At 36.0% G+C, this 19490-nt stretch overlaps 2 protein-coding genes across 6 annotated transcripts; one reads left to right on the forward strand and one right to left on the reverse strand.

The window, feature by feature from the left end:
- Positions 1-4067: 4067 nt before the first annotated feature.
- On the forward strand, positions 4068-10265 carry LOC126585548 (phosphatidylinositol/phosphatidylcholine transfer protein SFH8-like). 4 transcript variants are annotated; one of them, XM_050249984.1, is made up of 15 exons: positions 4068-4403; positions 4502-4575; positions 5030-5333; positions 6285-6384; positions 6467-6733; positions 6834-6911; positions 7024-7125; positions 7234-7283; positions 7659-7758; positions 7871-7969; positions 8062-8178; positions 8659-8791; positions 9141-9532; positions 9857-9931; positions 10037-10265. In XM_050249984.1, exons 2-15 carry the CDS (start codon positions 4542-4544, stop codon positions 10058-10060), a joined length of 1875 nt encoding a protein of 624 aa, XP_050105941.1. In that variant the 5' UTR covers positions 4068-4403; positions 4502-4541; the 3' UTR covers positions 10061-10265. The 4 variants fall into 4 exon arrangements, with proteins under 4 accessions (XP_050105941.1, XP_050105942.1, XP_050105939.1 ...); XM_050249985.1 differs by having other exon boundaries at positions 4072-4403; positions 8065-8178; XM_050249982.1 differs by having other exon boundaries at positions 4078-4403; positions 9129-9532.
- A 1047-nt stretch (positions 10266-11312) lies between these two features.
- LOC126585550 (phosphatidylinositol/phosphatidylcholine transfer protein SFH3-like) lies at positions 11313-15495 on the reverse strand. 2 transcript variants are annotated; one of them, XM_050249987.1, is made up of 14 exons: positions 15350-15495; positions 14889-15056; positions 14559-14808; positions 14359-14458; positions 14001-14267; positions 13831-13908; positions 13618-13719; positions 13476-13525; positions 13112-13211; positions 12928-13020; positions 12714-12803; positions 12076-12573; positions 11851-11931; positions 11313-11639 (listed from the first exon to the last, which is right to left on the reverse strand). In XM_050249987.1, the coding sequence occupies exons 2-14, from the start codon at positions 14932-14934 to the stop codon at positions 11622-11624; spliced, it is 1773 nt and encodes a 590-aa protein (XP_050105944.1). In that variant the 5' UTR covers positions 14935-15056; positions 15350-15495; the 3' UTR covers positions 11313-11621. The 2 variants fall into 2 exon arrangements, with proteins under 2 accessions (XP_050105944.1, XP_050105943.1); XM_050249986.1 differs by lacking the exon at positions 15350-15495 and having other exon boundaries at positions 14889-15313.
- Positions 15496-19490: the final 3995 nt, after the last annotated feature.

Raw genomic sequence — 19490 nt, forward strand, 5'->3', positions numbered from 1 at the left:
TTCTTATAAATGTCTTTCTTTATTTCACATAAGGTTCATTGTAGATTTAAGCACATCTAAAAGTTAAAAATGATCGTGGTTTGATTCTCACAAAGGATGCCAAAATTTTTTGTTCAAAAAGAACGAATGATAAGAAATTAAAAATAAACCATTTTTTTAATTTTTTTTTTTTGTTGTCAAATGATAGATTTTGTTAGATTAAATGTTAGATTAGTTACTGACGTGGTTCGAATCCACACCGCCATGCAAGAACTTAACACATTTCCATCACTGTGGTATAGTCCGTCCGACTACACCCACCATCCATCACCCAATGAGAAGAATAAAATAAAAATAAAATAAAAATAAAATAAAATATTTTACTTTGTCCACCTTACAAGTCATTCGTACGGAGAGGTTTATGTGGAGTGCCAGGCCACCAACTAATTAATTTAAGGATCAAATTAACAAAAATACCCTCATTTAATAAACAATAAGCCAAATGATTTAACAAAAATTAAGAATATTTTTGTCATTTTAATCTTATTTAATGGAGATTCTTCGTAGAATAACCAAAATAATTGATGTTGGACAACCTTAGGGACTAATTCTATTGATTTCAGATCTCAAGGAGCAAAGTGAAGAGTTATGCAAATCTCATGGATCATTTTGGTTAAAAAGCTAATATTAATCTTCTTGCATGTAGTCTAATATCCTAACGGATAGGGTACTAGGTTTGTACTCATGCGTCTTGTGTTCAAAACTCTTTCTCCTAAATTATTGTACTAATTTCGAACTCTCTAGTCTCCACCTTATCCAAATAATAGCAAATTTATTTTTTATAAAAAATAATACTAGTATTAATCTTCTTCTTTTATTATTATTTTTAATTCCATACAGAAAGCGGACAACATGTGGAGCCTAAGCATATAGACAAGATGTAGGATTTTCTTTAGATTCTTGTAACAATGTGCTTTTTACCTTTTTGGTGGAATATTGTCTTGGTAGATAAGACGTTTCTATTTGATCAGTGTTTTGGGGTCAAACCCTCTTCCCTAATTGAAAATGTATGTAATAATTACAATAAAAAAATGTTTTTCGCATTCTTATATGATAGAATTTAAAAAAAAAAAAAAGATATATAGATAACATTTTTAGTACTATGGCCAAAACTTAGAAACTCTTTATTTTTCTCTACCTGGCACTCATGTCCTAAATTGTTGAGGCCCGTTCTATAGTGAATACTGACAAACAATTATAAATTTTATGAAATCCAATACCTCTTTCCAAAATATTTATATTTACCGAGAAATAATTTGTAAACAATTTATTATTTCAAAAATATTTATTAAGAAATGATCGCTATTTTCAAAATACTTATTAAGAAACAATCATAGATGTATGTAACATTCCACATCGTCCAGGGGAGTGGATCTTGTAAGCCATATATGTATATTCTCATCTCTACTTAGCACGATGCCTTTTGGGAACTCACTGGCTTTGGGTTCCGTAGAAACTCCGAAGTTAAACGAGTTCGCGTGAGAACAATCCCAGAATGGATGACCCACTGAGAAGTTCTCGTGTGAATTCCCAAAAATAAAACCGTGAGGCGTGGTCGGAACCCAAAGCGAAAAATATTGTGCTACGGTGTAGTCGAACCCGGAATGTGATGGGAGCCTAAGGAGGGATGTGGCATGTAAATTTTGGTATGTCATTAATAAATATCGTATTATATATTGAGAAAAAAAAACACATGAAGCTGTTATTTACAACCAAAAAAAAAACAGAAAAAAAAAACAAAAAAACAAAAAATGCAAGAACAGTATTAGGAAGATAATTGGGCGTATCACCCAAGGGGATTGGCTGCTGTTGCTATTCAACAACAAGGTTCCAACGTCGAGCTCTGTTGTTAGAGCCAAATTTGTTCAAATTTTTGTTATGTTTTTTTTCTTCTGATGGGAGTTCTCTCGTGGGACTCGCGCCAGATGGGGTTTGCGTCATATCATAATTCTCATGTGTCCACGTGAGGTTTCTTGCAAAACATTGACTTTATTTTTTTTTGGCTAAATCGTCAAAATGGTTCCTGAGATTTACATAACTCATCACTTTGGTATCTAAGATTCCAAATCGATAAAAGTGATCCCTGATATTGTCTACCATCCATCGTTTTGGTCATTCCGTTAAAAACTTTGTTAAGTGTCATGGAGCTCTTGGCCAGAAGTTTGGGCAATTTTCAAAGTTTCGTAACTCAATCGTTTGTTAACCAAATTCGACCCATAATATATCAAAATGAAGATAGGAAAGTTTAGAATAAGATTATGCATATTTTGAAGGCCAATGGTTGCCAGTGATGGCTGGAAAATAGCCTCAAAGTTGACTGGTCCGAGTGAAAACTTGAAAACTCGCAGGAAACTGGGTAAACTTTAAACGTTCATAACTTCTTCAATACTCAACGAAATCAAGTGATTCAAAAACTAAAATCATACTTCTTGACGAGACAAAGAGAATGGTTCCTTTTTTATGGCTAAATCGCCGTGTTTTGGCTGGAAAACGGCTCCAAAGTGGCTATCTTGGTCTTGAGTTAGCCACTTTCGAGCCGTTTTCCGGACAAACCATGGTGATCTAACAGTATAAAAAGGTACCATTCTCTTTGTCTCGTCGAGAAATATGATTTTAGTTTTTGAATCACTTGATTTTGTTGAGTATTGAAGAAGTTATGAACGTTTAAAGTTTACCTAGTTTCCGGCGAGTTTTCCATTTTTCGCTCGGACCAGTCAACTTTGAGGCTATTTTCCGGCCATCTCCAGCAACTATTGGGCTTCAAAATAGGTATTATCTTATTATACACTTTCCTATCTTCATTTGATATATTATGGGTCGAATTTGGTTAAGAAACGATTGAGTTACGAAGCCATGAAAATTGCCCAAACTTCCGGCCAAGAGCTTCGGGACATTTAATGGAGTTTTTAACGGAATGACCAAAATGATGGATGATGGACAATCTCAGGGACCACTTTTATCGATTTGGAATCTCAGGGACCAAAATGATGAGTTATGCAAATCTCAAGGACCATTTTGGCGATTTACGTTTTTTTTCTTAATAATTAAATAAAAGGGTTTTTTAATGCAAATATTAAATGAATTTGTAAGCATGTGGGATAATACCAACTCAATTTTCAATTTTTTTTATCCCACCTAGATTTTTTTTACTGTTGGAATGTACCCCATACGTTACCTTTCATCTATTTTGCCATTCAAACGTGTCACCTGTATGAATATTTTTATGAATTAACTTCATGGGGATGATTAGAATCAATATGCTTCTCAATAATATTGTCTGAGTAAATATTGCTCCAAAATTAGGGGTTTGTACAACCCCAGTTGGTCAATTCCCTTCATAAGAGTTAAAAAAATGAATATTTGAAAAATATTAAAAAGTCATTGTAAATGAAAGACTAGATTTTTGTGTAATTTCATTTCAATTCTTCAACAATCCTTAAATTAAACCCGAAAATCAACTTATCCCTTTCTCTTTATGACCTGACTCCAACGTCGCTAAAAAAAATGCCTTTTGCCTTTGCACAAATTGACTCCAGCAAGCTTAGGAAGTGAATTGGAAAAAATATCCCCCCACGTGAAGGGCGCATGACATATTTTAATAGAAACATGGATACAAAATAATGTAGATAGTAGATTTCAATAGTTAAGAGAGTTTAAGTATTAAAAGTTTAGATAGCATTAATGCACATGCTTGCAAATTCATGTGGTACTTGAACAAAATTTCTTTAAATAAAAGTTGTTGAGTGGCTTTGATTAAAAATTTATTGAAAATTTTTAATTAGTTTTTCATAAAAATTACCAAAAATAATGAAATAAAAGACAAAAAACAGTGTCAAAACTGTAGGGTTGTTCAATTGTTTTGTTCCTTCCAAGCTTCCAACACAACCACGTGCAAAAGTATAGAGACGAAAACACCATAAATAAATACGAACCTCAACCGAAGACCAAATCATTATTTAATTATCTCCAACCCCGCCACCTTTCACTCCTCAACCACCGCCGGCACATTCCATCTTCAACGCTACTTCACACGCCACGTGTCCCTCTCTGCCACCCCACCACCGGGTCCCACCTCCTTCCGTAGCTCACCAAGTCCAACTATAAGTACAAATTAAACTCCTCTCCCTCTCTCTCTCTCTTCGCCGTCGCTCACCTGCGATTTTATTTATTTATTTATTTATTTATTTAAGCGAAGCCAAAAAAAGGAAAGAAAGAAAGAATCTTGAGATAATTTCCGTGAATCCGTTACCGACAACGCTCCAGCTGCAGATCGGCTAACAGGAGCTTTCTCTGACTGATCCAGCATTGCTGACCGTCCGATCGATCTCCCTCCTCCTGATTTCCGACGTTACGAAGCAAAAAAGGTACAAATACGCTTGCATTTCACTCCTCAATTTTCTCGTTCGTGCTCCGAAATTCGCGGTTTCTGGAATTTCTGACGGAAATGGGAGGTTTTTTGCAGTGTCCATTGCGTGGATGCGTGTGAGTAATCGGAGTCGAGAATGTCGGGCCCGCTAGATCGGTTCGCCAGGCCTTGTGAGTCATCTCTCTTCCCTCTCTCTCTCTCTCTCTCTCTCTCTCTCTATAATGCTTTATCTCTCTAGATTTTTGTCGGTGCGGCTGTGTTCTTGTTGCTGTTGAATGTGTAAGGGTTTTTTGTGTGGTCTTGAGGGGACTGTGATTTTGGATGGGTTTAGTTTTGTTTGCTGAATTTAGGGTTTCTGTTTGGTTGCTGAGAAAATTCAGCGGAAATGAAAAGGAAATCTGAAGAAAGTTTGAATTTTGACTTTCTTTTTCCTCTCATGGTTGTGTATTAGTAAATGGGTGCTCATTTCTCAGGTCAAGACATCAAATTTTACAAATTTGTTGTATTATATTTGTTAATGTTTTCCAAAAACCCTATTCTTATACTTGTTATCAAATGGTTTTACAAATACGGGCATTTCCGGCGATTTTTTTTTATGTCAATCCTGTTGTTGTTGTGATGCAGGTTTTGAAGGGTTTTATGGTAGTGATGAGAGGAGAGAGAGGAAGTCTGATTTTGAGAATTCCGAGGATGAGCGGAGGACTAGAATTGGGACTCTGAAGAAGAAGGCGCTAAATGCATCTACCAAATTCAAACATTCTCTCAAGAAAAAGGGCAGTAGGAGAAAGAGTGATGGCCGAGTCAGCTCTGTTTCCATTGAAGACGTTCGCGATATTGAAGAGCTGCAGGCTGTTGATGCATTTCGACAAGCACTAATTTTGGATGAATTGCTCCCAGAAAAGCATGACGACTATCATATGATGTTGAGGTGCTCAGTTGTTCATCTTGCACCATTATATATAATCATGCATACGAATACTTCTGGAAGTTCATAATTTGATAGTATATTAGATTTTGACTGCAGCAAACTGTGCCTTCGAGTGATATACTAGTTTTTTGTTAAGATAAATGGACCAATGATTTAGATTGATTGGGTTTAGTTTTTGTTTTCTAGGGAATAATTGGGGAATGGTACGGTACCATGACAAAAGTAGAGGATTAAGTATCTTCAGTGGTCCTTATTCTCCTTTCTGATTCTGCTTGTTGGAACTTTAGCTTGCATGAGCTCACTCGAGTGTTATTTTCCTAATTGAAATAGGTGCTCTTTAAATGTCATTCATCAGATATAAGGTTTTGTTAAAATTCGTTTGGAGGTAATAAACTTGTAGTTTCTTGATATATGGCTAATAAGTACTGTGAGATTGGGATTCCCTGATTTAAACTCGAGAACATGTCCTGAAGATAGGGGAGCGATCATTGTAGGTACTTTTGCTTGTATCTGATCAGATAGACATATTTCTATGGTATTAGGAGTGTGGGAGAGAGAAGGGGATAACATGTGTTATAGTTATGATTTCATATCATATAGCATCATTGTAGAAAAATGTTCTTGTAAATGAATTGTACCAGAGGGCTTCTGTAATATCTGGTATTCTAATTAAGCAAATAATTTATTCTTGTGACTAGCTGGTTCTCAGTTCTTAGTCAGTGTGGATGGTTTATCAAGTAAACATCCTTCGTGGATTGTGATTCCCTTATCTTTATCTTAAATCCATGCTGCTTGCATGAGCACTTCAAGTGTAATTGGTTGCTGCCATACTTAAAAATTGTTTATGCATTCTCACATCTTTGTTTTGTTTTGTTTGATGAAGTTCTGGTAATATTGATTAATATGGTTTCCCATTTTAGACATTAACCTTTAGATGTTACTTACTTTCAGGTTTTTGAAAGCAAGGAAGTTTGATGTTGAAAAAGCCAAGCATATGTGGGCTGATATGCTTCAATGGAGAAAGGACTATAGTGCCGACACTATCATGGAGGTAACTGCGCCTGATAAAATTTGTTTGATTATGCATACTTTTTATTTCTCATTTTATTTACCATGATGTTTTTTTTCTTCAGGATTTTGAATTCAAAGAGTTGAATGAAGTTCTACAGCACTACCCTCATGGGCATCATGGTGTGGATAAGGAGGGAAGGCCCATTTACATTGAAAGATTGGGTAAAGTAGATCCCAATAAAGTAATGCAGGTTACGACTATGGATCGTTATGTGAAATACCATGTCCAGGAGTTCGAGAAAAACTTTGCAATAAAATTTCCAGCTTGCACCATTGCTGCAAAGAGGCACATAGATTCAAGCACTACAATTTTAGATGTTCAAGGCGTGGTATGTTACCTGTAATCAACCATTTCTATAATTACTTTTCATATGAAGTACAATCAGAATATCTAATTATTGTATGTTTGTTTGTTTTAATTGTTTCTAGGGATTCAAGAATTTTACAAAGTCTGCACGAGATTTAATTACGCGGTTGCAGAACATTGATAATAACAATTACCCTGAGGTATGCAATCGTATTTGTTTAGAACTTTATGTCATAGCTACTTTTTTATATGGATTGTAAAGTCAATTTTAACACCACCTTTGGACCTATTATCTATTCATAACTGGTGCAGACCCTGTGTCAAATGTTCATCATTAATGCTGGTCCTGGATTTAGGCTGCTGTGGAACACTGTGAAGACTTTTCTCGATCCTAGAACAACATCAAAGATTCATGTATGGAGAAATTACTTATTCCTTGTATCAGAACTTTTAACGTTTGGGGTTCACTGGAATGTCATGAATTTACCATATTTCTTTGTTTGATTGTACACAACATTTCAGGTTCTTGGAAACAAATATCAGAACAAATTGCTTGAGGTAATCGATGCCAGGTGAGCAGGCTGCAGTGTATCTGTCATCCGTAATGCTATATTTTTGCAATCTTAACACACATAGAAGTTCAGTATAATGTACTTGCTCCAAATGCAATTTGAATCAAGATTGTTGTTCATGTTGAATCATAGTTGAATGTGTGGTTGTCTGGCAATACAACAGTGTAACCTCTCTGTAAATATAGATACCCAAAGACATATATGTACATACATATATACATATATATATATATATATATATATATATATGCATGTATATGTACGTATGTACATCTAATTTCTATTATTATATTCTATAGTTACAGTTGTCTTTCCTATGTTAAATTTATAATTGCGCATCTCTCAATACTTACAAAGATTTTTCCAAGTATGCAGTGAGTTGCCAGAATTTCTGGGCGGTAACTGTACCTGTGCAGATCAGGGAGGTTGCCTTCGATCTGATAAGGGGCCATGGAAAAACCCTGAGATATTGAAGGTTATATCTTGCCCTCTGGATTTCCTTTCTGCTGCATATTCTTTTTACTTTTACGAGGTATATTGCCATATTGTGGTTACTGAATTGAGCTTGCTTGTGCTCTTTGTTACAGATGGTTCTAAACGGTGAAGCACGACGTGCAAGGCAAGTTGTTAAAGTTCTAAACAGTGAGGGGAAGGTTCTTGCTTATGCTAAGCCACAATATCCTATGGTAAAACTTCTATAGTTTTCAATACTGCACAATAAAAAGTGAGATTATTTTTGCATTAGTTTTTACAATTTATGAGGGGCTATCTATTGAAGCAGGTAAAGGGAAGTGATACATCCACTGCTGAGTCAGGATCTGAAGCAGAAGATATTGCGTCCCCAAAAGCTTTGAAGAATTATTCACATCTTCGATTGACTCCTGTTCGTGAAGAGGTAGGTTTAACCTTTTATTATGTAATGTTACTACTATGATTAATTGATTCATTTTTGGAGTCTTAGAAAGGAGCTTATTTTGTACAGGTAATTGATATGTCTCTTTAAGAGTTGGTGGAAGAAGTTAGGAGAGCATTCTTGTCTGCTTTGTTTGATAGAACAATCTTCTAGATGGGATAGAAGAACTAGAACTTGAGCATTGGCCTTTATACAGTTTAATTTGATATGGAACTCTTACTACAGTACGTTGGTTGTCATCTCTTCCCTCTTAGATCTTCTGCCATAATTCGGAAGGTTAAATTAACTTGCTAGTGTAAATTATAGCGTGGGTTTTCTCATGATAGCTTAATACTTGTAATAGCATTCAAAGGAGAAACTCTAATCAGCAAGAATAGCCTGTAACTTTTTACTCTCTCTATTGATGGCTATATTCATTTGTGTCATTTATGTATTCTTTAATGTGCTATAATTAATATGCAGGTTAAAGCCGTTGGCAAGGCAAACTGTGCAGGTCATTTCTCTGGTTATGATGAATATGTTCCTATGGTTGACAAAGCCGTTGATACTAATTGGAAAAAGCAAGTGGCCCTCCAGAGAACTCATTCTTCCAAAGGTCAGCAAGTCTAGCTTCGTCTTTTCTGCCAAGATATAACATTTTTTAATTTATCCTATTGTTATAGTAGCAACTCAAACTAGTCCACTATGATAAGACTTCACAGCCTCATAATAGTTGAAATTTCATTACATTAATTTACTTTTATACTGATGGTTATATCTTGTGCCGAATTTCAGATGACATACGCTATATTACTTAAATATTATTGTAGTTTCTGCCTTGTAACACTTGTTACCTATATTTGATTGAACTGTTATTTTCTTGTTTTTCTTTTAATTGTTTTGGTACTTGGCCTTATATAAAACAAGAAAGTGAAATTATCTTTCCCATTCAGGGACACTTCCAGTACCTGACACCCCGAAGAATCCAGAAGGAATCCAAGGTCGGATTTTGGTTGCACTGATGGCCTTCTTCATGACTTTCCTCACTCTCTTCCGCTCAGTGGCTTCCCAAGTAACTAGGAAGCTTCCTGATGCATTGGTCAATCACAATAAAAATATTCCGGAAAGCACTTCTGATGAAGCAAACAAGGAAGAGGGTCATCCTCCCTCACCAACAGCACCAATTACAGGGACAGATCTTCTCCCCACTGTACTGAAAAAGCTGGTGGAGCTTGAGGAGAAGGTTGGCATGCTTGAAGCTAAGCCATCCGAGATGCCTTATGAGAAAGAGGAATTGCTGAATGCTGCTGTTTGTCGGGTGGATGCCTTGGAAGCCGAGTTAATTGCTACTAAAAAGGTATAGAAGCTTTATTTGATTCGTGGTAAAGTGGGTGCCTTCAACCCGTGAAATCATATTACTGCCTTGGAAAAATTTCAACTTGTCAATACTATTGCATGAGTGCCCTACTCGATTTGTTATTTTCTTTAAATTTTTTGTGTTTGCATCTCTCCACATGACATATTTAAGGGGATTGATTGCATTTATTTTGCATCTCATTGTGCATATACGGCTATTTATGTTAAGGCACCCATGACGGCATGAGTGCTTCTTGGTTGTCACTTGACTTAGTTTCGGTAATTAAGAATGATGCATATATTGACGGTGTTTCTTATGGAGCAGGCTCTGCACGAGGCTTTAATGAGGCAAGAAGAGCTTCTGGCCTATATTGACAGGGAAGAAGACGCCAGGCTCCGGGTACGTTAACCATAAAGTCTATCTATGAAAATGCATATTCTTCTTTTTCGTTTCCGTGGGTTGGGTTCAAGAGTTTTGAGACATTTTCTTGCTCCTTGTCATCAGAAAAAGAAGTTTTTTTGCTGGTAGAGGTGGTTGCTGTTGAAGAGAGACACATATATCATCGAAATGATGCCCATTCTGTCTACTGAGAATCATACGGAACTGACCGTTGTGTTTATTTTCTTGAAAGAAGTTTGTGCAGTTTTTATTTGCTTAATCCGATAACGTTTCCGGGGAATGTTGGAAATGTTGGAAATGTTGGGAGTGAGTTAACTAACCAGAGATTTTATCATATTATGGCTTATGTGGTGCACGTTTTATCAACAATAGATAGAAAATTAAGCAAGTGGCCCTTTACCACTGATGAAAAAGAGTTGAGCCCTTACATGACAGTGTGGGTTCGAATCCGTCAGTGATTAATCTAACACCTAATCTAATAAAAGCTATCATTTGACCCAAAAAAAAATGAAAGGAAAAAAGAGAGGAGAGAAAATTAACCCCAAAAAAACCATCTTAGAAGTTTTACATCAGGCAGAAGAGATGCTAGGTCGCCCGATTGGAGGGAGAGATTTATAGGGCGTATGACCAAATAATTCTATAATTCTTGCTTATCACCAGTTTTATTTAAATGGAAAGTTTTTTTACATACTTTTTGTAGTTTCTTACACTTCGTTTTTCTTCTTTTCTAGCCATCGGATTGGATAAGTCAAACAGAATAAACGGTCAGGAATAAATAGGGATGTATAAGAGACTAAAAATGACGTGTTTTTCATTTTCTTAAATCCTCTCCCTCTCATTACGTGCTAGGTCGGTCACACGATCAAAGAGATATGTAGTTATGTAAAATCGATAGAGATATGTAGTTACGTAAACTCGGTAATAGGGAAGAACATGTGGCACATTCGAGGAGAAATGCTTTTGTCAGACCTTTTGGAAAAAAAATTTGGTTTGAGGTCTTTTGCACTGAAGGACCTTTCGAAAAAATAAATGAAATTATGACAATGTGAAAAATGATTTACTTTGAGTTGTTAGACAATGTGAAAAAAAAAATCATGCTATTATATAATTTAGTTGTAAATTATGATAACTCATCTGCTCGTTACAAAATGCATGATTCAATGCATTCAAATTAACCTAGATTACTAATTGGGTATTGACAATCCGTAAAAATCGGTATATATTACCGTTAACCTATATAAATTAATAGCCTTAATATGAAGAAAAATCTATTAAATTATGGAAATTAATAACCTATTAATTTATCACTGTATTCTTTATTTTCTTAAATATTATACATTGTATTTAGATTTTTGTTTTTAAGAACTAAAAATTCTATGTATTTGTTTAACCAAATAAAATTCATGATTTACTTATTTCTCCAAAATAAATTGCACATTGTAAAGCTAAAGCGGTGCCATGTTTACGCAAAATATAGACAAACTTTGAAAGAAAGGCACACTGCACAGTAATGTACAAAAGCTTTATAAGTTACAGTACCAAACTAGCAAACATAGAACCGAACGCATTCCACAACGCATCCGTAGGGGAGCTGACAATCGAACCACCGCCGCCACCAACAGCTAACCCTCAACGTTACTTCATCTGTTCATCCAGAGCTTCAAATCCAATAGCCGGAGCGATCACCACCCTACCAAGAGAAGGGGTTCTGCAGTCACAGTTCAAAAAACAACCATGTCAAAACACTTTTCCACGTCTGATATTTGTAGTGGCATGTTTACGCAATGGGCATCGATTTTGGTACTCTTCTTTTCAACCATCTGCACTCCAAACTGAATATTTTATACGCAAGTGAGGAGTGCAAAAGGCCATAAGTAGAGCTGGTTAAGCAGTAGAAGGGTAATAATTAGGTCACTTACAAACTTCTTCTTCTTCTTCTTCTTCTTTTTCTCAAGGTTCGCTATAAGCTCGTCCTGTCGAACAAGGGTGTCCTCAAGCGCCTGCAAAAAGCAAAACAAAAACAAAATGTACATGTTCACCTTTAGTCAGTTTTCTCTTGATATAGATTTTCCTGTTTCGGTTTCATTTTTCTTTTGGGAATGCCAACATCAACGCCAAAAGACATGAATGTCATGACGATTTACCTTCTTTGTTGATGACAGCTCTTGTTCCAAGGTGTTGACGCGGTTCAGAGCAGCATTCAACATCTCCTCTTTGTCAGGTGGCATGACTGCTGGTTTCGAGCTGAGAGCATACAGCTTCTCCTCCAGTTCGGCCATGCGCTTCATCATGTTCATGTAGTCAGCGCTGGAGATGGCAGGCGCAGGCAATGGTTGGCCTTTAACCAGCACTCCATTGTAGTAAACAGGGCTTCCATACCGGGCAGCATCAGTGAGTTTTCTTGGCATGCTTCGTGTGAATTGAATCATGGCGACAATTCCCATGATGAAGGCCATGAGTCCAGACAGTAACTGATTGGTTAGTCCATCAGGAACCTTGCGTGTATCATGCACAGGGAATCCTTCTGTAGGAAATTCATCATAATGAACTGACTTAGGCCAATTTGCATCAACAGTCTTGTCAACCATCGGTGCAAAGTTGTCATACTCATAGGCCTGATTGCCCTTGTCTGCGATTGAAACCTGCAAAATACAAAGAAAATGAGAACATCCACAGATAAATGCGACATGGTCCATGGAACAGCACCATCTGCACTACTTTTGAAAGGGGTAGCAAAAACTGAATAGAGATCTATATGATAATGAAGGTCTGCTAAGCTTACCTTTTTAAGCAGATGAGAGGGTCTTCGATACTCCACTTGAAAATGCACATCAACATCTGGAACGGTTTTTGATTTGAAGGAATCATATCTCTTCATGTGGTTGTAGCATACAAAAATCAAACAGATATTAGGCAATTGATCATTGAAAAAAATAACCAAAAAAGACAGTTTGAAGAGAGGCCATAATTACACCAAAGCTCAAAGATCTGAGTACCTTTGAGGAGGCATTCTCATCTTCAGAAATTATCTTCTCCTCAATGCCGGATAAAGATTTCCTCGGGCATTTGGCCGCACCATCATGAACCATCTGGCTCATCGAAACAACTGATTTTAATCCTTTGTTCATATTAACATAGAAGATACTACAGTCAAACAGAAACAAAACAGTAGTAAATCACCTTCATTATGTCTGGATCATTCCACGGGCCCTTATCCGAGCGCATACAACCACCCTTATCAGCACAAGTACAAGTGCCACCTAGAAACTCTGGCAGCTCACTGTTGCAGATTTTAACGAAAACACTTTATGACAGAATATGAAGCTAATACGATATTACGGTACCAAGCAAATATGTAGAGCACAATGTGAATCAGGAACGAAAACACGTTATGACAGAATATGAAGCTAATACGATGTTACGTTACCAAACAAATATGTTACAGCACAATGTGAATCAGGAATGCTAACAATATAGACTTGGAGATGTATGAAAAATTGAACCGAATTCCAAGGAAATATATCTTGCCCTAGTGGAAACTTACCTGGCATCAATTATTTCAAGCAGCTTGCTCTGGTATTTGTTTCCGAGAACCTGATGGGTAATCATCAACTCGTTTAACACCATTACCATGTCAAAATCGTAAATCAGCAGTAGGTTACGGTAAACAAAAGATGAATGCTTACATTGATTTTTGCAGTGGTCTTTGGATCAAGGAAAGATTTCACAGTGTTCCATAAGAGTCTAAATCCGGAACCAGCATTGATGATGAACATACGGTTGAGGCTCTACAATGAAGAAAGCTTTCGATCACGTCATAAAATAACAAAACTGGTTTTCTTGCTAGGCAAACCAAGAAAGCTTGTTGCACAAGAATTGAAATGACATTTACAGGATACCTCAGGATAGTTGCCACCATCAATATTCTGAAGGGTCTGGATGAGGTCCCTTGCAGATTTGTTGAAATTTTTAAGCCCCTGCACATCAATTACACGAACTCACGATTACTTCTTTTGCAATCAAAACAAGGGAAAAAGAAAAATCAAAGTATCTAGCTATGTTTACTAACCACTCCTTGGACATCAAGAATAGTGGTGCTTTGATCAATATGCTTCTTTGCTGCAATGGAACATGCAGGGAATTTACAGACAAAGGTCCTCTCAAACTCCCGAACATGGTACTTCAAGTAACGCTCCATTGTTGTCACTTGCATCAGCTTGTTAGAATCAACTTGACCAAGTCTCTCAATGTAGACAGGTCGTCCATCCTTATCAACTCCGTGATGTCCTTGGGGATAGTACTTCAAGACTTCATCAATTTCCTTGAAATCGAAGTCCTAACAAAATAATCGAAGGAGAAATTTAGGGCTTCTGGACAGTAGTCAATAAAGGCATAAGGTAAGTTAAAAAAAAGAAGCGTTAAAATACCTCCATGATGGTGTCAGCACCAAATTCCTTTCTCCACTGAAGCATATCAGTCCACATTTGCTTTGCCTTCTCAATGTCAAATTTCCTGGCCCTTAAAAATCTTTTCCACCATACAAGAAAATAGCAATTTACTCATAATCGTTAGAGAAACTGGATACCTCAAATCGTTAACGCTAGCCAAAAGATGGACTATAAGTTACCTTAGCATCATATGATGATCATCGTGTTTTGCAGGCAGTAGTTCTTCCAAGATTAGTGCTTGGCGAAATGCGTCCACTGCTTGTAGCTCCTCTGCATCAATGTTATCCTCGATTGGGACGGACATCACCCTGCTGCTTCTTCGTCCCTTCTTAGTAAAGGAATGCTTAAACTTGGTGGAGGCATTGATTGCCTTCTTCTTAAGAGTCCCAAGCCTTGTTTTCCTCTCATCCTCGGAAGTTTCTTCGTGAACTGCAGAGAATAATTGCAGACAAAGATTGAGAAAGAATGAAAATGTAGGCACAAATGTTTGATTGTTAATTATAACTTACCAGGTTTAAGGTGTCGGTCGACGGATGCAGGCATAGGGTCACACATGGTTGATATCTTGCAAGGTTGCTCTACCGCTTTGAGACAGCCAAAGGATAGGAGGGTTAAGCACTCATATATCACAACTTGCTCAAACTAGAGCCCTCGGAGGATATACCCTACACCAACAACTTTAGTTCACCCAAAAACGAAAACAAAGTTAGAACACCAAACCTTGAATTAATCTTGTTCTCATGCATTTAAAGGGTACTTATGTTCGATACAAATACTTGCATTGCCAAACTATGAATTTAGACCGCATTGTGAAAGAATCAAATGATCAGTGTTTCAGATTCACAGTTTGACAACATAAGCACCGAAAGTATTGAAATTAACGATTGAGAAATTAGAAAAGAGGAAAAACAAGAGATTAGGTGTGTAGAGAAGAGAGGGAGGTTGAGAGAACGAAGAAGAAGAAGAATACCTTTTTGGCAAGAAATGTAGGGAGGTAAGAGAGAAAGTGGTGAAGCATATATATGACCCGAATTAATCTCTAGAAGTGGAGGGCCAGACAGACAGAGAGGATGACATGACTTATTTAGTAAAGAAAGATTGACACCAATAAAAGGGAGATTTTGTTTTCATTTTTTTCCCCATTGACATGGTCGTCTCTGTGCATTGCATTGCTTGACCAGTTTTTGCTGTTTTTGGTGGCCTGCGGCTGCGAAATGCAAGCCACTCCGTTCAATATCTTTTCCTTTTCCCGCACAAGTTAACTAACTTTTCCCAACGGTCATCCTTCTTTTTCCACGCAAAACCTACTACTATTTTTGTTGGAATATCAATATACCAACTTTTTTGGTTAATAATATATCTTATAAAAATAAAAATAAAAATTATAGAGTTGCGATTTTAGGATAATGACTTAATTTGATATGTTGATTTAATCGAACGAAAAATTGTAGACGTGGGCATAGCCACATTGGTGAAAGTGAATGTGATTTTATATCGTATTTTATACTGTTATATTTTTAATGTGAAATTTTTGTATAAGATGCATAATAACCACCAAGGGATGACCCAATGGTTGTCAACGAATTCCACGTTCGTATTCTACTAGGCACGTTTTGAGTTCGATTCTTGGTACTGGTAGATCACACGATGGTGTTCAAGAGAACACTAAAATACATGTGTGAGTCTTCCCTGTCTCTTAAAAAGTAGACTATCATGGCAAGTCACTAACATGTCCCCTTTTTAAGTAAAGAGTAGAAGGAGCATAACTCGTTGAAATTGCTAGAGTCAAAACTGACACCTTGAAATTATGAGGATCTTTGTGGAACCTTACGAAGAAACTAGCAACTGAAATATTGCATTTGTACTTTGGTATTATATAAAAGAAGGAAAACTCTGCGATATTCGTATTGAAGCTAGTGTTAGCAATCCATTGACAATTAAGCAAAGGCGATGATGAAATATTTTCATTTCTTACTGGGGAGAAGAAATAATTCAAACTCGAGAGAATCATTGAAATGAAAATACCGATAAATTAAGACCTTATTAATTAATGAATTTTTTTTTTTTGAACAAACCATAGTATTTATACTAAGGGGGTGGGGGAGTGGGCTAAACCTTACAATAGGCTTGCCATAATAATGTGGTTCAACTTTGCATTTGGTGATAATCAAACTTAAAACCTCTTCCTAACAAGTGAGGAGAAATACTACTAAACCGTAGTACTAAGTGGCAATTTCATTTAAATATAAACGGAAAAATATGTTACTTGGTGTTTTTGCTTATCGGTTGTATTTTTGCTATTGAAGGAAGCTCATCGGTTGTATTTTTGCTTATGCTCCTTGGTGTTTTATGCTTTTATTATACTAGTTACTTGGAGTTTACTTGCATCATAAGTAATATAAGTCATAAAATATTAGGTTGATCTCAAATCGTATTGAAATCCTACTTTTAAATTACACAATCACATTTTTAAATAGTATTGACTACAACAATTATGAATATATAGATTAAAGAAACAAATCGTGGGAATATATATGAGTTACTTCCCCAGACTTGCATACACACTCATTGCTCAATCACCCCCTAAAATTGTTGTTAAAAATGATTTTTTACTACTTTCCTCAATAATTATAAGGGAATTTCAATAGGAAGGGCTTCTTCAGACTTTTTATTAATAAAAAATTATTTAATCATTTTAATTAATGAAAAGGGGTTTAAAATTTAATGATAATGACTTAAACTTTAATGAAAATGACGTTTAATATATAAAACACAAAATAATAAAAAAAAACTGGCACACAAGACCCCTAGCCCCATCACACACACACACACACACTCTCTCTCTCCTCTCCCTCACTGCTTCTTAAAATGAACACTAACTATTTCTTAAACTGGACCTGGGTACTAAACTATTTCTTAAACTGACTATTTCTTAAATTGAATAATGGTACTATTTTTGAACTAAACACGGGTTGGCGTGCGTCTTGCATGCGCTTTTGGTTGAGTTTTTTTTTTCTTTTTTTTTTCTTTTGTCTTTATCATTAAATAAAGTTATTATATGATTTTTGGTTAAAATTCAAAATTTTGAAGTCTTTTTTATTATTATTTTGTTATTATTATAAAGCATCTCTAACGACTAATCATATTAAATTGACCTACATGTTATACATGGAAACGAAAATGTTTGCTCTTTTGGACGTAGTTTAATTTGTGTCATTTGCTTCTAGGGTTTATTCTATTTGTAGTCATCAGTTGGTTGTTGAAGTTTGGAAGAGAAAGTCAACCACTTTTCTTCTTTCTTATAAGATTTTGAAGTTGTAGCCCCAAAAAGAGTCACGTATATATCTCTAGTTGTCAAGTGTGGTTCTCCACTAAGTTTTCATTCATCGTGGTGGTTTGCAATTGTTTGCCCGCTGCTGAATTAATTAGGGTAGGAAATTAAAGCGTTAATGTGCCAATCATGGACTTAAGTCAAATATTTGAGCTATGTGATGTGATGCCATAAGATGCTTTCATGTTGACTTGTGGCAATTTTTGGTGACACTATTGTTACAAAAAATATAAGGTTATGAGTTAAGACTTGTTGGTTAGGATAGTGACTCGCTTTCTTGCACCTGAGTTTTAATCCCTCTTTAGAGTAGTTTATGTACGCTTTTGTTAGCCAAAAAAAATATTGACAACATAAATATTAGATATCGACCGCTATTGGAAAACTGATTATTTAAGTAATTGGGGATTGAAAAATGATCTTTTTTTTTGCCAATTTTTCAATATGGATGTACTTATGTACTCACAAGCATCAATGATAGAAACTTAATAAATTTCTAATATGCAAATTATTTCACCTACATTATTAAAAAGTTTCTCTAGATATTGTTTCAGAACTAGAAAAAATTATATGAATTTTGGATACGAAGGGTTATATATCAAAAGATGGAAAAAAAAAAAACTGAGGAAGGTAAAAGAATTTTGTTGGAGAAAACCAGTGTCAAACAAGCAAAGGAAAGAGAAGCGACACGAGATCTGAAACTGTGAACTTAAGCTTAAGTACGTATTATTTTTCTTCATCTCAAAACTGGAATATTCATTATATGAAGATATCATAATTGCAGAAGCATTACTTGCAATGCACGGAAAGACCGAAACTAAACTAAACTAAAATCCCGTTCCGCAGCCGTAGATTCATCTTCTGTATTTCGCATGACTGAGCTAAACTCTGCAATTGTATTGCAGTCCTTCCAAATGCCCCTGCAATGGTTTTCCGATAGCTGTTGCGCCCTATGAAGCTCTAATAGTTATTCCAATCCGTAGATGTGCATGTTTTTCCTTTCCTTAATAGCTGCATATATCTGCATACATTTGGTTTTATTTTCACATTATATTTGACTATTTGTCAAGATACTTTCATTTACTTTTTCGAATAATAACACCAATCTTTATTTCGACAACAAATACAGACATATATACGATAAATACAATTTTCGTTAATTTTGTTAAACAAATACAACATGTACATTCAATCTCAACATGTCCTCAAATTCTTGTGCGTTTCAGTTCTGATTTGGTATCGTCTGGGGCTAAAGGTACAATTTGTTACTTGGTGGAGCACTGTATGGTGGATGTCTTGGTCACGACTGCTAGTCGTGGTATAGAGGAAGATGTCGTAAAATGCCTCGCAGCCTCTGATGGTAATTCCAAACTATAGGATTGGTATATTTGACCACATGTTGAAGGAATAAAGTGAACAGGCATGGATCACGGAAAGTTTTTTGTTTTTGTTATTTTGGTATTTGTGGTTGCAGGCTGTGTGAGTGATATATTGTTTCATGTTTCTGAAACATTATAAAGAACGACCCAGTTTACCATCCCCAGGCTTAGCAGGTGGCGTCGCATTGTTAAAGTTGCTGTACTGACACCTTCCTGCTGCCCAGCCACCTCTAACCATTGACATAGTGGAAGATATATATGTTAGAAGGTGAAACAAACGGGACATTAATTCCTTGCTAGCTTGGTATTGCTGTGCTTTGAAAAAAATCTGTTTTTGTTGTGCTGTGAGAAAAAGCAGTTGTGAAATAAAGCAGCAGAGTGTTTGGTAAACTTTTTTGTAAAAG

Source organism: Malus sylvestris, chromosome 10 (genome assembly GCF_916048215.2).
Source record: "Malus sylvestris chromosome 10, drMalSylv7.2, whole genome shotgun sequence".
Lineage (NCBI taxonomy): Eukaryota > Viridiplantae > Streptophyta > Magnoliopsida > Rosales > Rosaceae > Malus > Malus sylvestris.

Bases quoted from the DNA above. Each gene is read 5' to 3' on its own strand.
- LOC126585548 (XM_050249982.1), top strand. From the start codon at position 4,542: ATGTCGGGCCCGCTAGATCGGTTCGCCAGGCCTT. The intron at 8,179-8,658 runs GTAGGTTTAACC...ATTAATATGCAG, and splicing joins TGACTCCTGTTCGTGAAGAG to GTTAAAGCCGTTGGCAAGGC. The intron at 9,932-10,036 runs GTACGTTAACCA...CCTTGTCATCAG, and splicing joins AAGAAGACGCCAGGCTCCGG to AAAAAGAAGTTTTTTTGCTG.
- LOC126585550 (XM_050249987.1), bottom strand. From the start codon at position 14,934: ATGTGTGACCCTATGCCTGCATCCGTCGACCGACACCTTAAACCTG. The intron at 14,268-14,358 runs GTATTTTAACGC...TTATTTTGTTAG, and splicing joins GTGCTGACACCATCATGGAG to GACTTCGATTTCAAGGAAAT. The intron at 13,212-13,475 runs GTAAGTTTCCAC...AATCTGCAACAG, and splicing joins CTTGAAATAATTGATGCCAG to TGAGCTGCCAGAGTTTCTAG.